Raw genomic sequence first — 24,840 nt, 5'->3', positions numbered from 1 at the left:
TATTTAGCTGAAGAAATTAGTTACCCCCCCCCATTCCACACACATTAATTCTCTTCCATTTTTGTTCCCATTATAAAAAAAACACTGATAAGTTCCCAGGAAAAAAATACATTAAAATAAGAAGTGAAAACAAAGGCCCCTACAGATGAGAACATAACATAAGAATAGCCTAACTGGGTCACACCAATGGTCCATCATGCCCAGTAGCCCATTCTCATGGTAGCCAATAGTGCTGCCCGATTCAGAGAAAAATATTTCATTCGATCCGATTCACCCTGTTGAATCGATTTTTCGATTAGATTCACTGTTAATGACACCGCTTTTTAAGTTTAAAACAAAGTATAACAATAAATTTCACAACAACAATAAATTTCACAAAGTACTTAAAAAAAAAAAAATCACATTTTTCCATTAAAGCAGTTCTGGAGACATTTGCTTGAACAGTCTTTTTTCCCAGTCCATAAGCAAGCAATATGAAAAAGATTTCCTTAATTATCTACTCAAACATTTTTGCTATTTACTTTCATTGTACCTATACTATTATTCAGTAGAAAAAATGGACTTAACTGTGCAGGAAATGAATCTCCTCATACACCCACCATATAGTGCAAAAATGTGCAAAGGTCTGTTTTTTTCTTTCGATCACTACATAGCCTAATGCCACACAAGCAGCGCTGTTACAAACATATTCTGAAGGTCAATGCTAAGGTTGACAAAGTTTCCTTCCTTGGACCAGAAGGAGATACTGACAAACCACTGGAAGAGATTCTAAAACAACTACCCAGAAATAACACCCAAAGACCCACTCAGTGTGTGAACCAGTTGAGTGGAGTGGACTAACTGGGGGTGGAAATGGGCCCAGAGTTTGCTCAGCAGAATTTCCCAGACTACCTCTTCCTCTCAACACACTGACATGCTACCACCACCACCAACACTAGGAACACCTCACCGAGTATGCCAGCAATGCTTATAAACTTTATAAAACACATTATTATATTTTCTTATAAAGCATATATTTTAACTGAACTCAGCCTTGCCATTCACAAAAATAGAAAAGTTCCCATTTCAAGCTGTCTCATGTACACTTTTCAAATCTAACATATTGTAATCACAAAACAGAAAATAAAATTATTTTTTCTACCTTTTGTTCTCTGATCAATATTCAAATCTTGTTGGTCCCAGGCTCTTGTTGTCTTGCTTGCCAGGGTCTCCTTTCTCCGTGCTAACCATCCGTCTGCCATCTCTGTTCTCCCCTTCCGTTTCCCTTCCCTCTCCCGGAGATCTGGCATCTTTCCTTTTTTTTGTCTCCATCCACAGATTCACCTTTTCTCAACTCCCCACCACCCCAGGATCCACCATCTCTCCCTTTCTGTTCCCAACTATCCTCCTATCCAGTATCTCTATCCCCCCTCCACACCATCCCCTGTTTCCAAGTTCTCTCCCTTTCTGTTCCTTCCCTCCCTAAATCCCATTATGCACCATCTCTCTCCCACTCCTCTGTTTTTAGACCCATTATTTCTAACCCCCAAAGTCTGGCATATGCATGTATCTTTGAACCCCCCCTTCCCTCTCTCCCTCTGTGTACTTTTACACCAGGACCCCCCTCCCCCGAAGGTCTGTCCCCCCTCCGAAGGGCTACACCCCACCCCTGAAGACCTGCACCCCCCGAAGGACTTTACCTCCCACCCGAAGGTCTGTCCCCCTCTGAAGGCCTAAACCCCACCCCTGAAGGACTGCACCCCCCCCCCGAAGGCCTGCACTCCCTTGAAGGTCTGCACCCCCCCCGAAGGCCTGTCCCCCCCTTGAAGGCCTGTCCCACCCCCTTGTAGGCCTGTCCCCCCTTTAAGGCCTGCCTGCCTGCCTTTCCCCCCCTTGAAGGCCTGTCTCCCCCTTGAAGGCCTGCACCCCCCTTGAAGGCCTGCACCCCCCCCTTGAAGGCCTGTCCCCCCCCTTGTAGGCCTGTCCCCCCCCTTGTAGGCCTGTCCCCCCCCCTTGTAGGCCTGTCCCCCCCTTGAAGGCCTGCCTGCCCTTCCCCCCTTGAAGGCCTGCACCCCCCCTTGAAGGCCTGCACCCCCCCTTGAAGGCCTGCACCCCCCCTTGAAGGCCTGCACCCCCCCTTGAAGGCCTGTCCCCCCCCCTTGTAGGCCTGTCCCCCCCCCTTGTAGGCCTGTCCCCCCCTTGAAGGCCTGCACCCCCCTTGAAGGCCTGCACCCCCCCTTGAAGGCCTGCACCCCCCTTGAAGGCCTGCACCCCCCCTTGAAGGCCTGCACCCCCCCTTGAAGGCCTGTCCCCCCCCCTTGTAGGCCTGTCCCCCCCCCCTTGTAGGCCTGTCCCCCCCTTGAAGGCCTGCCTGCCTTTCCCCCCTTGAAGGCCTGCACCCCCCTTGAAGGCCTGCACCCCCCCTTGAAGGCCTGCACCCCCCCCTTGAAGGCCTGTCCCCCCCCTTGTAGGCCTGTCCCCCCCCCCTTGTAGGCCTGTCCCCCCCCCCTTGTAGGCCTGTCCCCCCCTTGAAGGCCTGCCTGCCTTTCCCCCCTTGAAGGCCTGCACCCCCTTGAAGGTCTGCACCCCCCCAAAGGCCTACACCCCCCCCCGAAGGTCTGCACCCCCCTGAAGGCCTGCCTGCCCCCCTTGAAGGCCTGCATCCCTTGAATGTCTGCACCCCCCCCCCCCCGAAGGCCTGTCCCCCCTTGAAGGCCTGCCTGCCTGCCTGTCACCCCCTCCCCCTTGAAAGCCTGCTTGCCTGCCCGCCCGCCCCACCCTGAAGGCCTGATGCCCCGACCCACCCCGAAGGACCGCTCGCCCCCCTGGCCTCCCCGCACCACCTATGAACAGCCGCAGCAGGATCGCGAAGTCAGCGTCGGGTACCAGCCCTAAGGGGGTGTTCCCGGCCTTGCCGTTCAGTCCCCCGCCACCCCCGAAGGACCGCTCGCCCCCCTGGCCTCCCCGCACCACCTATGAACAGCCGCAGCAGGATCGCGAAGTCAGCGTCAGCGATCCCTGCTGCTTCCTGCGCCACGGTCCCGCCCCTCCTCTGACGTCACAGGAGGGGCGGGATCGCGTCGTAGGAAGCAGCGCAGGGATGCTGACGCTGACTTCGCGATCCTGCTGCGGCTGTTCATAGGTGGTGCGGGGAGGCCAGGGGGGCGAGCGGTCCTTCGGGGGTGGCGGGGGACTGAACGGCAAGGCCGGGAACACCCCCTTAGGGCTGGTACCCGGGGCGGCCCGCCCCCCCCCGCCCCCCCCCTAGGTACGCCACTGGGTGTACTGGTGGACACAACAATGAAGTCAACAGCACAATGCGCAGCAGCTGCGAAGAAGGCAAACAGAATGTTGGGTATTATTAAGAAGGGTATTACGACCAGAACGAGAGAAGTCATCCTGTCGTTGTATCGGGCAATGGTGCGCCCGCACCTGGAGTACTGTGTTCAGAATTGGTCACCGTACCTTAAGAAGGATATGGCAATACTTGAGAGGGTCCAGAGGAGAGCGACACGAATGATTAAGGGCATGGAAAACCTTTCATACACTGAAAGATTGGAGAGGCTGGGGCTCTTCTCCCTGGAAAAGCGGAGACTCAGAGGAGACATGATAGAGACCTACAAGATCATGAAGGGCATAGAGAGAGTAGAGAGGGACATATTTTTCAAACTTTCAAAACATAAAAGAACAAGAGGGCATTTGGAAAAGTTGGAAGGAGACGGATTCAAAACGAATGCTAGGAAGTTTTTCTTTACCCAGCGTGTGGTGGACACCTGGAATGCGCTTCCAGAGAACGTAATAGGACAGAGTACGGTACGGGAGTTCAAGAAAGGATTGGACAATTTCCTGCTGGAAAAAGGGATAGAGGGGTATAGATAGAGGGCTACTGCACAGGTCCTGGGCCTGTTGGGCCGCCACGTGAGCGGACTGCTGGGCACGATGGACCTCGGGTCTGACCCAGTGGAGGCATTGCTTATGTTCTTATGTTCTTATTGCTAATTATTACCTGCATCTTTACCTAAACTGTTTTGCCCTAGCTCTCACTTTGCACTACAGGAAAATAAAAAAGTAGCAGATAAATATCAGTCACACAGGTCTGAGACCTAATTGAACCTAATGACTTCGTTAACGCATTTCCCTTTTTTAAACCTTTGTACCATTTGAAATAGGGCAAATATCTAATTATTCCCTTCTAGAATTGGATACTTCTTAAATTTAGTAAAAATATTCTGGCACAAGTGTCAAACCTTAAAAAAGGAAGTCATATTGAGCACTGGAAAATAATAATAATTAATTAATTAAAATAGTACACATTTAGGGCTCCTTTTAGTAAGCTGCGATAGCAGTTTTAGTGTGCGCTTAGCACGTGCAGAATTGCTACGCACACTAGACACTAACGCCAGCATTGAGCTGGCGTTAGTTTTCCCGCGTAGCACAGGGGATTGCGCGCGCTAAAAACGCTAGCGCACCTTAGTAAAAGAGGGGGTTAATTTTCCCCACCACCAAATTTCCCCATCCCGCCCCACCCGGCTACTTTTTCATGCCACCTGGCTGGAAAAAAATTTCTGGGGAGAACACTGTAGTGTATTGCAAGTGATGGTATATAATAACCCAAATTAAAACAACATAAAATACTCGGCTTCAAAATTTTGTTTTAAACTGCTAAAAACTGAGTTTGACTAAATGATGCAGGATTTATGAACACCACTGTGCATCCATATTTTGACAAAATCCATTCAGACTAAGGAGCAGTCCAGATACCTTAATTCAGCCCAAGTACTGAAGTAAGTGCAGGAAATAATCAATACACAATCAGTATGAATAACCTTGTATTATTCTGCTCAATTAAACTTATTTTAATAACATAGTCCAGACAACCGACAGGTAAACAAGAAGCAAAAATGATCATTATAATCTAATAAAATACCTAGTAATCAATGATTTTTTTACAGCTCACACCAGCTGCTTGTATTCCATTTCAAAAGTCTATTCCCATATGAAAACCTTTGCCCGATTCCCAGTAGATGTTAAGTGTCCAAAAACTGGAAGACTGGGCATCCAAACGGCAGATGAAATTTAATGTGGACAAATGCAAAGTGATACGGGTCTGAAAACAGCAGATGATGTGAAAAGTCAAATGTGTATAATTTCTTATATCAATGTTACGTAAAAAATACATATGCCCTCATTTTGTAATCTTGATGTATAGTTTTGCACTTATCATATAAAAATTGCACCCAAAAGTTATAGAATAATGACAGTTATGCAAATTGACACTAACAAACAATGGGCTCCTTTTACAAAACCACGGCAGAGGTTTCTGTCCCAGGCCAGTGAGGTAAATGCTTCGATGCTCATAGGAATTCTAAGAGCATCTGAGCATTTACCTCACCGGCTCGTGGTAGAAACCTCTACCTCAGCTTTGTAAAAACCAGTGAATAACTGAGGCCGATTCTTAAAAATGGTTCCAGAGGTGATCTGGGAAATTATAGACTGGTGAGTCTGATGTCGGTGCCAGGCAAAATGGTAGAGACTATTATAAAGAAAAAATGACAGAACATACAGTATACACAAGTATAGATTAATGAGAGAGAGCCAACATGGATTTAGTCAGGGGAAATCCTGCCTCACCAATCTACTGCATTTCTTGAAGGGGTGAATGAACATGTGGATAAAGGTGAGCTGGTTGATACTGTGTATTTGGATTTTTAAAAGGCATTTGATAAAGTACCTCATCAAAGACTTCTGAGGTAATGTCTTATTATGGATTAAAAACTAGTTGAAAGACAGAAAATAGTAGCTTTAAATGGTCAATATTCTGAATGGAGAAATGTAAATAGTGGGGGTTCAAGCTCACAATACAAGCAGACAGAGAGGTTCAAATTAATTCTCTATAACGTATAACCACTCAAAAAACTTTCTAACTCATTTCTTATGGTATTATTTTCTATGCACTGAGCGCCCCTGACCTGCCCATGAACCTCCCTTAGCCACACCCCTTTCAGTTGTACGCCAAAAGATTTACGCACAAGTTTCAAGTTTCAAGTTTAATTATTCTTAATGAATCGCCTATTTTAAATCACTAAGCGATGTACAAAGCCTTAATACATACAGATTAATACCTTAACACATACAAATTAAAAATTATTGGCAATATAAAATAAAAAAATTTTTAAATACTAAACATACTTAATTACATACGTATATTAAAATGTTAGTTAGGGTATAGAGACATACTTGAATTGTGAGGATAAATAGGAAAGAAATTACAATAATTGGATAGGAAAGGAAGAGTAATAACAAAGGAAAAAACAAATAGGAAGGGGAAGTAAATTTATAGATAAATAAAAAAGCATGATAAACTATTAAGAATCATATGCATCTTTAAAGAAAAATGTTTTTAGTGTTTTTTTAAAAATGGATAAATCTTTTAATTCCCTAATGTGTTGCGGTAAGAGATTCCAAGACTGAGGAGCAATAACAGAGAACATGTCGTTACGCCTAGTACCAATCACCTTCAACGAGGGGACCTACAGGAGGTTGGAAGAAGATGAGCGAAGTGAACGAGTCGTGTTATAAGGGATTAACCATCTATTAATGAATTGTGGCTCGTTGAAAGTGATGGTTTTAAAAACTAAAAGTAATAGTTTAAACGTAATACGGTGAGTTACCGGTAACGCATCTTTCTAGAATAGCAGCTAGTAAAATGCGCGCATAAATCCAGACGGTTGCCAATTATCGCCAATATTTGTTAGCTCATAACTACTTGGTTCATTACTCAAATTATGGGCTCCTTTTACGAAGGTGCGCTAGCGTTTTTAGCGCGTGCTCAAGATGAGTGCACGCAAACCACACGCTAAATGAAAAATACTAACACAAGCTCTATGGAGGCATTAGCATTTAGCGTGCGTTGTTGCATTGTAGTGCGTGCTAAGTGTGTGCTAAAACTACTAGCACACTAGTAAAAGGAGCTCATAATTTGAGTAATGAACCAAGTAGTCATGAGCTAACAATTATTGGCGATAATTGGCAACCGTCTGGATTTATGCACGCATCTTACTAGTTGCTATTCTAGAAAGATGCATGCGTAAATCTTTTAGCGTACAACTGAAAGGGGTGTGGCTAAGGGAGGTTCATGGGCAGGTCAGGGGCGTTCAGTAATGATGCGCACAATATTAGAGAATTCGGGGGGGATCCGCACCTGATTTACGCATGAGGGTTTACACCAGGTTCCAGTTGGTGTACGTCCTTGCTCTCAAAGTTGGGCGCAGGTCCTGGCTCTGACTATGCTATAAATGATGCCCAACTAGGAACACTGTATATAGAATATGTTTATGCTTATTAAAATCTTTATATACCGCATATATAGCCCCCAAAAAAGGATTAGAGCAGTTTACAATATAATTCAATCAAAATTATAAAAAGAACTCCATTTAAATAGAAAAGAAAAGAGGAAAATAAGTAACATTTCTAATACATAATATTATATAACATCTAAATAATATAAAATGTAAAATTAATTAATTAAATCAGTGCCGTTTGGCTGCCATTTTCCGAGTCTAGTCCTTTAGGCCCCATTGGGATAATTCTGTACGAGGGGCCACTGAAAAGTTCTCAGCCTAACAAAACTAGTGTAGTCTCTATCGAGGGCTATACACTTACTCCAGTGATTTTCCACTGGACTAAGGCCGTCATTTACTAAGGTGCGCTAACCAAAGTAGCGTGCTAAACGCTAACACGTCCACAGACTAACATGCACGTGTTAGCATTTAGCGCTCGCTAATCGGTTAGCGCACCTTAATAAAAGAGGGCCTAAGTCCAGGGGAAAATCACTAGAGTAAGTGTATAGCCCTCGATGGAGACTGTCCCAACATTGTTGGCTGGGCTGAGAACTTGTCAGTGGCCTCTCATACTGTTGCCTAAATTTAGGTACCTAAACGCGAAGTAGGAAAGATACAAGCAGAGGAAAACAAATTGATGATATGTTTGCACATAACGCTCTCTTTCTTGTATGGTTATAAAATCTCCAGAATTCTGAAACAGAAATTGATTTCTCAAATGTTTTTTTGGTAATTAATATTTTTAATGAATGGCAAACAATCTCCCTTCTCATATGTTTGTTTTCTTTCTTTACAGGTATCCCCAGTATTTCCAGTATGGGTAGTAAGTAAAAAATAAAAATCTAAGCAACTCTGCAGTAGTTTTGACTGTTTGTATAGCTTCTCAGATCTATTTTCCCAGCATCCATTTCGATCCAAGACAATGTTTTGTGATAATACACTGCATGAAAAAGAATAACAGTATTGATTTCTCTTCTTTTCAGCATTTATGTAGAATATTTGGTCAAAGAGAATAGTTTTCTTTACATCATAGCCTGTCTTCATATTCTTTTCTTCTTTTTTTTTTCTTTTTTTAAATCTTTATTAAATTTCCAAACTACAATTTTTCAACATACATAATATTACATGAAATGCACCATTAAACTTATAGACATTAATGCACAACTATTTTCTCCCCTCCCCACCAAATAATCAGAAAAAGTACATACCTACAGGAAACCATCCATATATTCCTTAGTCAATGGTTCCCAAACATCCATAAATTTCTTCAGAAAATGTGTGAAAAGGAAGAGAATGAAAACTTCACATTTTACTAGAGCACTATTTCAAATATCAAAACAATATATTCATAAACAAAAAATCCTCAGTATATGAGAGGTGAAATATGTGATTATTTTTAGCATCTAAATAATATCAGTATATGAAAAATAAAAACAAAGAATATTAAAATTTTCTGCTTTCTAATTAGTGATGGTCTAAAATCCTCTAGGGTCTTAGTACATTGTGATAGCCTTTAGTAAGGCTAATCAAAGGGAGATCAGATCTTATCTCAAACACTCAAGAGCTACAACAGCTTATTGGTTGGTCTTTTAAGAGGTATTACAAATTATGAAAGCACTATTTTTCCCAGGGCATTCAAGTTCAAGAAAAACTGCAGCTGGATGTTGCTCTGCAGGCCATATTCCCTTTTCCTCTTACCAGGCATGCTCCAACTATCCCACAGTTCAAACTGCATGGAGTGGGGGGGGGGAGGAGGACTTGTGTACTGCCTTTGACATTCAGAGCAGTGGGCACTGGAGGATTGACTTGTCCAAGGTCACAAGGAGCAGCACTGGGATTTCATCTCACCACCTCGGGGTGCAGAGGCAGCAGCAGCTCTACCAGTTAGCCATGCCTTCCCATCGAGCACTGTGGGATGACTGTTCATCACCTGGTGAGGGAAAGGCAAAATACAGGACCGTGGGCTCCTTTTACTAAGGTGCACTAGTGGTTTTAGCGCACGCTACAATGCCCCGAACGCTAAACGCTAGTAAATGGAGCCCTGTATTTTGCTTTGAGTGAAACAGTGAGAGTACAAGTGGGACCACAAAGCTGTGTTCATCTGAGCCAAACGCATTTCAAGACAATCCTATACTGAAGTTTGACGTATACAATGTAAAGCAAAGGTCTTCTAACACACACACACATATACATGCATGTACTCAGACACAGTAATTCAGCCACCATGAAATGCAAATTTATTTTTTATAAAGGAACACCCAATGGAACTGTAATTGGGTGTAGTGTGTCTGACAGACTCTCTGTTAATACTAATCCACAGCTTCACTGACCTGTTGCTTACTTGGGTCTTGAGCTAAGCCAGACATGGGCAACTCCGGTCCTCGAGGGCCGGGATCCAATTGGGTTTTCAGGATTTCCCCAATGAATATGCATTGAAAGCAGTGCATGCAAATAGATCTCATGCATATTCATTGGGGAAAACCTGATTGGATTCCGGCCCTCGAGGACCAGAGTTGCCCGTGTCTGAGCTAAGCTGACATTAAGGCCTGGATTCATTAAAACTAACCGATCTGGGCGATCCATGGGCAAATCATGCCTGGCAATCGATTCACTAAAGAGTCCTCGTGCAAATGAAGTGATCGGACGCACGCCCCTTAGCTACCCCCACGGATCGCTGCAGAACGATCCAGACGCATGCACAGACCATCCACTTTGCCTGTAGATGCAATCCGCGCATGCGCCTGCTCTCTGCACAAGCTTGAGGTCAAAACGAAATGGGGGGGGTGGCTGCACTCGCTGGCCCCATGAGAATCATTTCAATGGAACAGAACACGCTTTGCAGAACAGCCCAGCCTTAAACCCGCGGGTTAAAACCAAGGGCTCGCAGAGGCAGGGCGGCAGAGAGCAGGGCACTTTTTGCACAAGGGAGATGTTTTATTTTGACAGTTATATTTTTGATACTGGTTTTTCAGGGCTGCGGGGTTGGGATTTCAAGACGGCAGAGAGCAAGACAGTCGGCAAGGACGTGAGCGACTGGTCCTCAGCAGTTGCTTCTTTTTGGATCGACAAGCCCAAACGGTGTTCCATCTTCTGTTTAGTGAATCGCTGCCTTCCTGCTTATACATGCCATTTTCCCTCATTTGCATGTGCAGATCAGATCAGGATCGGATCGGGCAGAAGGTTAGTGAATCGGGTCGGGGTCGAAGAAGGCTCGCAAACTGGTCGAGACACGATCAGTGAGCTTAGTGAATCTAGCCCTTAGGGCTAGATGCACTAAAGTCAGTGATCATCGCTAAACCTGTTTTTGCAGCTTTAGCAACAATCGCTTTTACCAAACCAATGCACAAAACGGCTCACCGCGTGTTTTTCCCCGCGATCGCCCATTTTCCGATCCAGCCATGCAAATTAGCTAAAACCCCATGCAAAGTAACCAAGTGATTGATGCACAAACATCGCTTGGCTATGAAAAAAAAAAACCCAGGGGTTTTAGCTTTCTGAAAAAATGACTGGTCTAGACCTGTCAGTAACTGTGCCTGGTTTGTTTGTTTTTTTCTTTTTTTTTCAATGGCACAGATATTTTGCATGTGCTACACATACAAAATATCTGTCCCATTATAAAAAAAGAAAAATAAAATCCCCCACCGCCAATGATGGCCCTTCCCAATGACCCCCTACACAAACCAGCACCACAACCCCCCATAGCAAAAATGGCAAGAAAGATGCCTACTCCCTTCTGATTTTCCAAATACCCCTGTGCCATGCCTCTACCCAGTCCTGGCCCCGCATTACAGAGCCCCCCCCCCTCCACCACCATCCCCTCCCCTCTTCCTACTGACAAAAAAGGCAGGAAGGATGCCCAAGCCTTCCTACCACCGGATGCTCCCCGAAATGCCCCCCCCCCCACTACCCGAACCCTACCCATATTACCTTTGGTAGACAGGAGCTGGAGGGAAGCATGGTCCCTCCAGTTCCGAGGCCTGCACATGGTAATACATGCTCCCTGGTGATACATGGGGAGGAGCCTAAGGCCCTGATAGGCTCAGACTCTCAAGGGGAAGGGCTTTGGTAAAATAACACAACTTAACAGTGGTTCACTTTGATAACTTCCCCCTTATGTGTCTTTCTTCTGTGATTCAGGCCTTAAAGGACGAAGGAGACAAAGCTTAACTAGAGAGGAGCCAAAAATCTTTTGATTTAGGGGAGAAGGTCAGGTGGGGCTTAAGACTATGATCAAGGATAGTGATTTGATTTTTGACTCATCTTTAGTTGATTAGGTGGTTAAGCAGCAGAATCCAACAGCGGCTTATTAGAAAAGCAGCGCATGGAGCCTCTTGCTTCTAATTAGGGATGTCAATTCATCATCGTGCATTTGGTTTGGTTAGTGCATCTTAACAACTATAGTATGCAGTAAATTGATCTGATGTAATGTGAGGTAACCTACAGATTAATGCACATTAAGATGCATCAGTGCATGTTAAAAACTGCTATTCCACATTAAAACAGAGGGTTTTCTTTATTGAAATCCAAAATGTGAAATGAGCCAAAAAGTCTGAGAATTGGGCTGGGGAGGGAGGGGAATAACCCAAACAAACTGAAAATGGTTTCTATGTGCACATTTCTACTTACAATTTATTGAAAGTTTAAAATACCACCATTAATATTTTTTGAGTTATAATTGAATAACTCAGATGGGATTGTTGAGTGGAGGCAATATAGCTAAAGGAGAGAATTTAATCCTGCTATCATTTGCTCTGCATAGGTATTAATTCCAGGTTGTGTGCCGTGGAGAATTATCAGCATTTCAAGAAGGAACGGCAGAAGATTTGTAATACCTGACATCTAACTGAAAAGCAATGCTCAAATAATTTAGATTAAACAGCTGCTTTGCGCCTCGTAAATGCACAGTCAGGTTTTTCAACTTATAAATCAAACCAGTTTACTTGAATACAAGTAGGCTTAGGCGCTGATTTGTTAAGCACTGGACAGAATGATGAATGCCATCAAAACTAGCATGTTTGTAAATCAGAATAGTGTTTTATATGTCCTCTCAGTCATCAGTTTAATACTGCCACGTCAGTTTTGAAATCTTAAGTAGCAAAACATAAATATAACCTTGCAAATGGAAAGCTTCAGTTTCACAGGGTTCCATTTTTCTCCCTTAATGTCTCTTGTCAGTATAGCCTGGCTGAATGTACAGCCTCATTTGTGACTTTTCTCATTTGTGACTTTTCTCAGATCATCCTCACAAGCTTCCCTATATGTCCCCTCTTTAAAAATCATTGGTACTCGCCGTGACCTGATCTTCTCGGTTACAGCCCCAACTATGTGGAACTCCCTCCCTCTATATTTACGACTCGAACAAGATTTGAAAAAATTCAAAAATAGCTTAAAGTGTCTTCTTTTCAAAGAAGCCTTTAACTAAAAGTGTATTTTCCGTTCGATTCCTAATTTCATCGTCTTTTTTAAATTCAAATTATCTACCCCCTCTCTTTAGATTCTCCTGTTCTCAAATTCTTTTCCTCACACCTTCCTTATGTTCTAACCTAATCTGATTAACACGTTTTTGTTTTTTTTTTATTGTATTTTTTCTTTTTCCCTCCTTTCCTACTGTTTTCATGTGTTTGTTACCCCAGTTCGTTTCGTTTTAATTTTAATGTTAAAGTAATTATTTTTATTTACGATGTATTTGTGATTTAAGAAATCCAATTTTATTTCTTTGTAAAACACTTTGTATCTTGAAAAGCGTTTAATCAAATTATATAATAAACTTGATAAACTTGAAACTTTTAAGACCCACACAATCATTTGAACGTATATTCTTAATGAAGAAAGAAACCGATCAAAATCTAGCAATCGAAAAGGGAGGTTTAAAATATGATTTTTTTTAAAAAAAAATTTCAGTGTCAAAAAGAATGGAAATAGGTTACTGGGAAAGTAGATCTCTGGAGCTTGAGTGTGCTACTGGTTCGGTTTTGTGTTGCATGACCTCTGTAGTGTTGTATTGCATTCAGAAGCCCTTGCATCCTCCTCGTCACCACATCAACCATCTCTGAGCATCAGCAGATGTTGACTTTTCAACACTTCCCAGGAAAAGGTGCACACGTGCTTTTCAATTCAGGATGACCTGAAAGGAGCGCTAGAAATGTATTTCTGCAAATCACAAAACATGTGCATTCATTGTGGCTTTGCAGAAATATTGTACTTTGCCTACCAGTGTGACAGTCTCTTGAGGAAGCCAAAAGTTTTAAAAGACTTCTCTGCAGACTTGGCAAAGTGCACAAGTATCTCATCAATACATAATGAGATAAAATGTCAAAAAGTTGCTTAGCATCAATTTTATAAGAGTCGAGAGAATTTGTTTTTAAATTGGCAACACCCCCTTGAGATTTGATGCACTTGCAATTGATAGAAATCAAGCCGGTCAAACCAAACCAACATTAAAGCAATTTAATTTGGGTGTCCTGCTCTTCCAACTGAAAAGTGTTCAGAAAATGAAATTCATTCTCTACTGAACCTTTCACCCCAATCCTTGCCTTCCCTCATGGGTGGATGGAAGAAAGTGACCTCACTGATTCTGTATGCTCATGTTTTGCTTCCCAGTACCAGATAGCAGACTTTTCCCCAAAATAAATTCAAGTTACTGGGAACAAGGAAGGAAAGAGTCGGGTTGTGGCACCATATTCTGTGTGACAACTTTACAACCTGGCCTTTAATGAACATGGTAGCCGAAACCCGAAGCTTTTCCTGCCTCTCCCAGTTTGAATTCAGAATTCTCCATCCCTTCCTCTTTTCTCAAAATCACTCAAAACAAATGCAAAGCATATTGGAGAATCAGCTTTTATTTATAATATATAACAGGTCCCTATACCCCAGCCATGCCCATTGCAAACCCACATTTATCTGTCAAATGAGATAGTGCCAGTCCCGCACTCATTCTCTTCCCCAGTACTAGAGAATGACACGGTGACAAAATTCATCACCGTTCCTGTCCCCGCGGATAACTGCGGGAAATAATCCCATGTCATTTTCTAGTGTCTATTTCAACCTCGGTCCTTCTACACCAGCATTCTTCAAAGCAAAGCTTGCGGGTCAGTGGTTGTGGCCATTCATACTCTGATTCTTATGTGAGCCAAGGATAATGAAGCCATTGTGACATCACTGATGTGATTGGCTCTTAGGCACTGGTGGAATGAGGCATTATGACATCACAATATCTGCTCTGGATACCAGAGACTGCCATTCTGTAGTGTCTATCTCAACCTCAGTCCTTCTACACCAGCATTATTCAAAGCAAAGCTTGAGGGTCAGTGGTTGTAGCCATTCATACTCTGATTCTTCCCTCTCTCCTTAAAGAATGACATGAAGATGGTTTCCCGCGGTTATCCGCAGGGACGGGAACAGTGATGAATTTTGTCACCGTGTCATTCTCTACCCAGTACATCCTTTCACAGCCTTTTTTTGGTGACTGGCTTTGAATATCTTGGGGGGGGGGGTTTACCCACTATAAAGTTAACTGACTAAGTCAATATTCAGTGCCGACCTGTTAAATTTATAGCAGCCAAAGATAGAGCTGCTATTTACACAGTCAGATTTGGTTGCTAAACTTAGCCACTCTTTGCTGAAAATTGTCAGTTATCACACAATATATCCAGTTAACTTTTACCTGTTAACTGGATATCTCCATTGAATATTCATTGTTTATCTCACACTGAATAACACTGCACAACAATTTTTTGGTTAAGTCTTGATTCCTGAAAAGTTTTTGGTGATTATGACAGGTACCAACTTGGTATGCTCAAATATGGTTTTGGTTTTACTGCATCACGTAAGAACTATGAGAAATAGACATTTTTATGTTTACTGACAATAAAATATATAGTCAAGTTTACGTTTCGCACAAGCGACTAAATGAAACAGAATTAAAAGTGTTTTGCTCCCGAGTTTCTTTTATATTCAGTGTCTGGTGCATCACGTTGTAGCATCCAACAATAGTCGGCAAGCATTGACGGATTCCAATTGCCCTGGTATCGTTTCTCCATCGTAGCTATGTCTTGATGAAACCTTTCACCGTGCTCGTCACTCACAGCACCGAGATTTGCGGGGAAGAAGTCCAAGTGTGAATGGAGGAAATGAATCTTGAGTGACATATTGCACTTCATTCTCTTGTATGCTTTGAGAAGTTTGTCTACCAGCTGAATGTAGTTTGGGGCTCTGTAATTGCCCAGAAAATTGTCAACAACGTCTTTCAAGGCTTTCCAGCCAATTTTTTCCGGCCCAACTAACAGATCTTCAAATCGCTTGTCACTCATAACATGTCTGATCTGGGGGCCAACAAAAATACCCTCTTTGATCTTGGCATCAGTTATTCTTGGGAACATCTGTCTTAAATAACGAAAACCTTCCCCTTCCTTGTTCATTGCTTTCACAAAATTCTTCATGAGTCCCAGTTTAATGTGAAGAGGAGGCAAAAATATCTTTGTCGGGTCAACAAGCGATTCATGTGCTACATTTTTCTGTCCTGGAACTAACTTTTTACGGAGTGGCCAGTTCTTTCTAGAATAGTGCGACTCTCTGTCTCGGCTGTCCCATTCGCAGATGAAACAGCAGTACTTTGTATAGCCAAGCTGCAGTCCTAGTAACAGAGCAACGACTTTGAGGTCTCCACAGATATTCCAGTTATACCTGGTATACTGGACATACTTTAGTAACATTTCCATATTCTCATATGTTTCTTTCATATGTGCTGCATAGCCAACAGGTACTGAAGGATAAACGTTGCCATTGTGCAACAGAACAGCTTTCAGGCTTAACATTGACGAATCAATGAAAAGACGCCACTCTTCCGGGTTGTGATCACAACCAAAGACCGAGAACAATCCTTCAATGTCACAACAGAAACAGAGACTGTCGACTTGTGCAAAAAATTTGGTTATATCATGATGCCGGTCTCGAAACACAGAAATTTTCGTACCTGGTGATAGCAAACACCATTCCTGCAGTCTCGAACCTAGCAACTCAGCTTTTGCTTTTGACAGACCCAAATCTCTGACCAAATCGTTCAATTCGGACTGTGTTATCAGATGTGGATCGCCTGATGAGGATGGTTCAAAATCCGGGTCAATGTCACTGTTAGAACCCTGCACTGCAGTTTCTTCATCTGGTTCGTCTAAGGTCCAATCCTCTGGTGGTTTCGGAACTGGAAGACTGTCATCATGTGGCATGTGTCTCATTGCTGAAGGCAGATTAGGATATTCAATTGACTTCTTGTTTTTGGCAGAGAAACCAGACACATTAGTCAAACAGAAATAACAGTCCGTCACATGGTCTTTCTGTTCTCGCCATATCATCGGAACAGCAAATGGCATCGTCTTTCGAGTACCTCTGAGCCAGGCTCTCAGACTAACAGCACATGTCGCACAGCAAATGTGAGGCGCCCATTGCTTGTCTTGATCACCTATTTTGCAGCCAAAATACAGATGATAGGCTTTCTTTACAAGGGCAGTCATCGAACGTCTCTGAGGCGTAAGTGTATATTCCCCACAGATATAGCAGAATGTGTCGCGGCTGTTACGACACCGACGAGACATATTGCCCGACACCAAAACGTCTATAGCATCAAGCTTACTTACTGTTATATTGCTACAGCTACTATACTACTATACTTTACTATACTGATACTATATACACACACGGACTATCTATATTAACCAAATGAGCAGGATCGGTGTATGGAAGCCACCATTATAGCATGGTGAGACAGCGCAAGCTCGTTCAGACCTGCCCAGACATGCCCAGGATGTCATCTTCCATAAAACAGCTTCCAACCTGGCTAGATTTTATGCATGGACATACCCAGGCGGCACAAACCGTTGTTGATAAGACACTTATGGGAGAAAAAATTGTTTGCATCCAAATATAAGAAAAAATCACGACAAAATTGAAGATTTCTCTGAAATGGTACGTGATGGGTAATTTTTGATGTAATATTCATGATCAGCACCCAAAATTCTATAAGAAACACCCAGCAGTGTTCAGGAAGCAAAAACTTTGTTGTGCAGTGTAATCACATTTAACTGGTTAAGTGCTATTTAACTGTTCAGCGCCGTTTCTGGCCAGTTAAATAGTGCCGAATATTGAGCAGAATGAAGGCTGAAGTGACTTGCCCAAGGTCACAAGGAGCATCCAATGAGAGAAGTAGGGATGTTTAACTCCTTCTTAGGATCTCCATTACCTCCTGTGCTGATAGCATGCTGACTAGAGAATGACATGAGGACAAATTTATCCCCGTAGGAACTTCATTTTCCCATCTCATCGCTGCGAGTTTTGTCGCTGTCCCTGCCCCATTCCTGTAAGCTCTGCCTTAACCACACAAGCCTCGAACACTTATGATTTTAAAGTGTTTGAGGCTTATGCAGATGAGGATGGAGTTTGCAGGAATGGGGCAGCAACAGAAAAAGAACTCTCCAGGACAGGATGGGAAAATGAGTTCCTGCGGGGACGGGGAAAAATTTGTCCCTGTGTCATTCTCTAATGCTGACTTCTGTCACCACCTGAGAAGTATGGAAGAAATTTCCACAGGAGTGCCACCCTAGCCATGACCTAGTACATGAAAAAGCCAAACATCCAGACGTATGTGTGGAAAGTAGCAGATGATGAGAAATCCTCTTCACAACAATGGGAATAAAACACAGGAGGTTACTTGGAGCCAGCTATAAGCAGGGTTTCTCGTGCCTTTAGCTGCCATTTGTTTTTAACTTCCTCTTTAGTATTGAATCTTTACTATAGAATCTGAGGAGCAGCGATATGGCGCTGGCATGAGCAAGAGCCTTCCTCCACTTCCCTTCTCACTGCCAGACCTGATGTTGCTGCCGCCCTCTTTCTACCTCCTCCTGTGTCAGCCAGAAGATTAAAGAATCATCAGTATTTCATGGGTGCTGTAAGCACAGACTCACAGTGAAGCACTGCTTTGTCCCGGGTCCTCTGAGGCAGACTTCCTGTCTGTGGAAGCAGGACAAAGCAACACTTCAGTGCATGACTGTGTTTACTTGGCCAGTATATAAGTACATAAGAATTGCCATACTGGGATAGATCGAAGATCCATCAAGTCCAGGATCCTGTTTCCATTAGTGGCCAACACAGGTCCCAAGTAGCTAGCTAGATCCCAAGTAGTAAAACAGCGCTGAAACTTCTTTAATCTTGAGGTTGACCTAGAAGGAGGAGGGGGCAGCAGCAAGAAAGGAAACTAGAAATGTTGGAAAAGGGATTGAAGGGAAGGGAAGATGAGAAGTCGGCCAACTGGGTGGGGTTTTGAGAGGGGAAGGTGAGATGTTGGACGCTATGGGGGTAGAGAGGGGAAAAAGAGATGCTAGCCAAATGTGGGGGAAATGGCTAAACTGCAGAGGTGAAGGTTTGCCTAGTGTGTCTGAAACCGTTGGGCTAGCCCTGGATCCCTGTGGTATTCTACACTGGGAAAAAAAACCCAATCACTAGTGGCCCAAGTGAATTCTGAAGGCCCGTCACCTTTCTTGCCCCATCGCACTTTATGGATGGAGAGAAGTAATATTCATTCACTGCACGGAAATTGTAGCATCTGACCCCCAGCAGTATTTTGGAATGTACCACTAGGGATCAGCATAAGAGCCATATTTGGCAGTCTGATCCTTGACAATATGTTCTAACTAGTGCTGCCTGATTCACTGATTCAAATTGATTCACCAATTCACTTCAGTGAATCGATTCGAATCGATTCACTTTGAAAAAAATCTGACTCACTGATTTAGTGAGTCTTTCAGTCTCTTGACACATCCGGGTCTTGTCTGGGTCTCCTAAAGCAGCAGCAGTGGTGAAGACCAGAAGTCAGAGACTGGCAGGGAACAGACTGCTCCTGGACTGCCCTGCGGGGGCCTGCCCTCTGCCACGTCACTGATGACATCACTGATGATGCAGCATAAGGAAGCCCTAGCGGGCAGGCCATGAGCAACCTGTTCACAACCTGTCTCTGCCCGTCCACTGGACTCCACCACTACTTCTGCTGCTTTAGGAGGCACGAAAGTTAATGTCTCACTGGAGGGGGGATTGATTGGGAAGTAGTGTACAAAAGGGATGGAAAGCTGATCAACAAGGGGATGGGAGGGAGGGGTGGAATGGTGCTCTATAGGGGGATTGGAGGGAGGGATGGAAAGCTGCTGCGCATGGGGGGAGAGTGGAGAAAGGAAGAATTGTTGGACATGGGGTAGAGGAGATGAAGAAAGAGATGCAACAAACAGGGTAAAAAAAGGGTGAGAGGGAGAAATCCTGCATATGGTGGAGGGGAAGGAGACATACATGGAGAAGAGAGAGAGAGAATGTTAGACATAGGGTAGAGGGCAGGGGGAGAGAGAAAGAAATGTTGCACCTGATAATGATGGAGAGGAAGGAAGAGATGCTGCATGGAGGGGAATAGAGAGGTTTGACCCAGAGCACAAGGCAGAGAGAGTGAGGGAGACATGGTAGACAGTGGGGAAAAAAACAGAAATGTTGAAATTGGCAGTGGAAGGGAGGATACAGAGATGGAAGATGAATGGTGAGCACGGAGAAAGAAGAAAACATCAAATGGGCAGGAAACCCTGGCGAGTGAGTTAACAGAAGACAAAGAGAAACCAGAGCCTGGGACCAACATGATTTGAATAATAAAATGACCAGACAACAAAAGGTAGAAAAAATAATTCTATTTTGTAATTACAATATGTCAGATTTGAAATGTGTATCCTGTCAGAGCTGGTGTTAGGTCCTAGCTCAAGCTCACTGTCTAACAGAGAAAGGAAAAGATTTTTTTTGTTTTGTTTACAGCACAGCACCAGCATGGAGTTGGAGAGGGCAAAGGGGGCTGAAGTGGGTAAAGAGGCTACAAAAATAAACCTGCCAGGCTGTTTGAAAAAAGAAATGCTCAATTGGGCAGGAAAATTGAATCAAATCAAATCAAAAAATTTTTCCCTGAATCGAGCAGCACTAGTTCTGACACACCAGTAAGTGCCAGATACTGCCATTTTTCAAGATGGTGGCTTACAAAGAAGAAACCATTGGTTGTCTCCCCAGGATCAAGTACGTATCATTGGCTTTGTCTTCAGAATCTCTCCCTGTGCCAGATTCCCAGGCCAAGAATGCCCTGGCTCATTGTGTCAGGATGCCCCTGACCAGAAGCCCTCTTTAAATGGGGAAGCATTTTTTTTCTTTCTCCTCGTGTCCATGGGTGAGCTAATCCCTGTTCCATATGCATGGACAGGAAAAGAAAGAGAGAGAATTCTGCATGAATGCAAAAAAACAGTAGTTGCACAGTAGTGCACTCTATTATTCAAAAATGTACCAAGTGAAAATAATGCATATTATCGAGAAATAGTTCACAGAATTGCATGAGAAGGCACATTATGAGTGATGGAGTACACTATTGAAAATATGAGGAAAAAAGTCTCTTTTCTTGTCATTTCAGGTCAGAAATGGCATGAAATGACATGGAAAATGTCCAAATAAATGCACTCCCTAGTCCACAATGTTCATCATCTGTTGTAATAAGAAGATATCAGATATAATCACTTCTATTCTTACAGAGGTTGGAATGTTCTGATAGTCTAGAGTTTCACTTGGATTGGTTAATTGTACAACATTGCCATTTACAGATGTAATAATCACTGGTTATTACATCTGTAATTCAACAGGATTACTGTTTGGATAGTTCAAAATATTATATATATATTTCAGATCTTGCATTGTTAAAATATATATATATAATTTTTTATTTTTTACTTTCCCCATCAGATGGTGGCAAGACATCTAGCTAGCTATGTCAGACAGGCAAACTGAGAGTTGGGCCAGGATTTCTATAGAAGTTTCAGATATAGAGAGGTAGATTTCCGAGTCATCAGCATAGAAGTGATACTGGAAGCCATGGGAGATTAGAGCATCAAGGGAAGAAGTGTAGATGGAGGAAAGAACAGGTCCCAGGACAGAGCAATGAGGTACACTGATTGATAGCAGAATGGCAGTGGATGAGCATCCTCCAAAGCTTATGCTAAAAGTGCAATGTAAAAGGTAGGAAGAAAACCATGAGATAACAGAGCCTTGAAACCCAAGCAAGGACAGCATATCAAGGAGAAGGTGGCGGTCTACTATGTCAAAAGTCACAGATAGATCAAGATCAAGAAGGATGAGGATGGGGTAGAAGCCTTTGAATTTGGTCATGAGTAGGTAATTGGAAACTCTTGTAAGGGCAGTTGCTGTAGAGTGAAGAGGGTGAAAGCCCGATTGAAGCAGGTCAAGGATAGCTTGAAATGAAAGAAAATCAAGATAATGGCAGTGAACAGCACATTGAAGTAGCTTGGATAAAAATGGGAGGAGGGAGACAGAGCAATAATTGGAGGGGACGGTAAGGTCCAGTGAGGGTTTTTTGAGGAGTGGTATAACTGCGGCATGTTTGAAGGCATCAGGTACAGTCACAGTGGAGAGTAAAAGTTTGAGGATATGACAGATAGAGGGGATGACAGTAGGAGTGATGGTGACCAGTAAGGTGGGGATGGGATAAGAGGAACATGTAATGAATTTGGAGGAAGAAAGAAAGTGTGCAGTTTCCTCTTCAGTGATTTCAGAGATTGAAGAAAAGGCAGCAGAGGTCAACAAGGTAGACCAGAGGGGAGAGAGGCAGAGGCGAGTTGGTTGAGAACTCGAGGTTAATCTTGAAAACCTTGTCAAGGAAGTACTCAGCCATAGTCTGGAGGGAAGAAAGAGTTGGAGGTGAAGGGACTTTGATTAGAGAGTTGAGTGTGGCAAAGAGATGCGAGGATTGAATCCAAGAAAATCAGTCAAGTGGATGTAACAATCTTGCTTTGCAAGCAAAAGGGCAGATTAGAAAGAGGTCAGTAGGAATTTGAAGTGCATGGTCAGCATGAGTGAAAGATTTCAGCCAGTGATGATCTACAGATCGGGCACAGGAATGTAACTAGTGGATCTTATAGGTCAGCCAGGGCTGGGGTTTGGCACGCCTTACAGAACATGACAAGGGAGGAGTGAGGATATCAGGAGCAGAGGAGAGAATAGTATTATAGGAAGAGACTGCCTCATTGACAAACTTACATAGCGTAGTGTTTGAGAGAAAGGAGGAGACAGTGGTGGAGAAGGAGCAAGGATCAATTGATTGTTCATCGATCTTGTCAGGGAGGAGGAATGAGTTATGAAGGTTATTAGATGATAGAAAGGGGAAAAATTGAGGTGGAGAAGTTGGCAATTGCGCAGCTTGAGAAGAGGACAAGATCAAAGCATTGGCCATTCTGGTGTGTGGGGGTATTGGACCACAGCTGAAGATTGAATGAGGATATTAGAGCAAGAAACTTTGTGGTGTAGGAGTCAGAGGTATCATCACCACAAATGTTAAAATCACCAAGATTGAGGGAAAGAAGAAAGTTTAAGAAAGATGGAGAGCCAGGAGTCGAGGTCAGTGATGAAGGAAGAAAAGGATTTGTCTGGGGGGGGTCAATAAATAACCACTATTCAAAGAGGTGTGGGAGCAAATAGACAGACAGAGTAAACTTTGAAGGAGAAGCAATGAGACTGAGGTAGGAGAAGGGGTCAAAATGTACAGGAGGGGGAGAGTTGCAGCCCACCCCTCCTCTGTGATCAAGTGGCCGAGGCGTATGAGAGAAATGGTAACCTCCATGACATAGGGCAACAACTGAAACAGAGTCTTCAGGGCAGAGCCAGGCTTCAGTTAGTGCAAGTATGTGTAACTTCCATCATGGAGGACGTTTTCCTTAGCTGATGGTGACACCTATCACCTATTACCATCCTGTTCGCTGTTAAATTTTAAATTGTGCTCACCTAGATATTTATGTAACAAGAGGTGGTAAAGAAGTAACTGTCTTGGGTCTGCTTGGAAAAAGTGATAAAATCTGAGCTGATATCTGCAGTGATGTTGTTAAAGAAATCTAAAGTAGCAGCATTTAATTTTCGAAAGGTAGACTACAATAAAATTAGGAAAATGGTTAAAAAGAAGCTAAAAGGATCAGTGGCAAAGGTTAGGACTGTAAACCAGGCATGAACATTATTTAAAAATATCATCATGGAAGCCCAGACAGATGTATTTCACATATTAACAAAGGTGGAAAGAAGAGAAAATGAGAGCCGGAGTGGTTAAAGAGTGAAGTGAAAGAGACAGAGACAAGAAAACATCCTTTAAATAAAAAAAAGGTTCCAAATGAAGAAGAGACATAAGCACTGGCAAGTTAGATGCAAAGCACTGATAAAGAACACTAAAAAATAATATGAAGAGAAACTTGACAAAGAGGCAAAAATACATAGTAACAACTTTTTTAGGTACATCAGAAGCAGAAAACCTGTGAGGGAATCTGTGGGACTCTTGGACGATCAAGGAGCAAAAGGGGCACTCAGAGAGGCTAAGGTCATAATGGAGAGAATGAATGAATTCTTTGTTTTGGTCTTTGCAAAAGAAAATTTAAGACATCTACCTGAACCGGAAATGGTTTTCACGGGTGATGATGCGGAGAAACTGAAAGAAATCTCAGTAAACCTGGAAGACATACTAAGCCAGATTGACAAATTAAACTGTGATAAATCATCTGGACTGGATGATATACATCCCATGGTACTGAAAGAACTCAAACATGAAATTGCTGATCTGGTGTTAGTGATCTGTAAACCTGTCGCTAAAATTGTCCGTAGCACCTGAAGATTGGAGGGTAGCCAATTTTAAGCTGATTTTTTAAAAGGATTACAGGGGAGATCTGAGAAATTACAGACCAGTAAGCCTGATTCAATGCCTGGCAAAATAATGGAAATAATTATAAAAGAAATAAAATTATGGAACACATAGACAAACATAATTTAATGGAACAGAGTCAGCCTGGGTTCAGCCAAGAGGTCTTCCCTCACCAATTTGCTTGATTTCTTGAAGGTGTGACTGAACATGTGGATAACAGTGAGCCAGTTGATTTTCAGAAAGCTTTTGACAAAGTTCCTCTTGAGAGGCTTCTGAGAAAATTAAAGAGTCATAGGATAGGAGGCAATGTTCAGTTGTGGATTAATTGGTTATTGGACATAAAACAGAGGGTAGTGTTCAAAGATCATTTTTTTTCAATGGGGGAGGGTAAATGGTGGAGTGCCACAAGCATCTCTACTGGGACTGGTGTTATTTAACTTATTTATAAATGATTTGAAAATTGGAACGACAAGTGAGGTGATTAAATTTGCAGATGAAACTAAACTGTTCAAAGTTGTTTAAACGCATGCAAACTGAAAAATTGCAGGTAGACCTTAGAAAATTGGAACACTGGGCGTCCAAATGGCAGATGAAATTTAATGCGGACATATGCAAAGTGATGCACATTGGGAAGAACAGCCCAAATCATAGTTACCAGATGCTAGGGTCCAACTTGGTGTCAGTGCACAAGAAAAAGATCTGGGTGTCATACAATAAAACCTTTCACCCAATGTGCAGCAGCAGCCAAAGAAACAAACAAGAATTATTAGAAAAGGAAAG

The 24,840-nt window shown here is 43.0% G+C and overlaps 1 protein-coding gene across 3 annotated transcripts in view; it reads left to right on the top strand.

The window, feature by feature from the left end:
- The window catches only part of NTNG1 (netrin G1), a 611,211-nt gene that overhangs the window by 414,767 nt on the left and 171,604 nt on the right, over positions 1-24,840 (top strand). For all 3 annotated transcript variants that reach the window (XM_033916096.1, XM_033916098.1, XM_033916097.1), the window contains exon 5: positions 8,116-8,142. In XM_033916096.1, the coding sequence (XP_033771987.1) occupies positions 8,116-8,142 (27 nt within the window). The remainder of the gene's footprint in view (positions 1-8,115; positions 8,143-24,840) is intronic.

The sequence above is a fragment of the Geotrypetes seraphini genome, chromosome 12 (genome assembly GCF_902459505.1).
Source record: "Geotrypetes seraphini chromosome 12, aGeoSer1.1, whole genome shotgun sequence".
NCBI classification, from domain to species: domain Eukaryota; kingdom Metazoa; phylum Chordata; class Amphibia; order Gymnophiona; family Dermophiidae; genus Geotrypetes; species Geotrypetes seraphini.
This window is presented reverse-complemented; position numbering and strand designations above follow the sequence as displayed.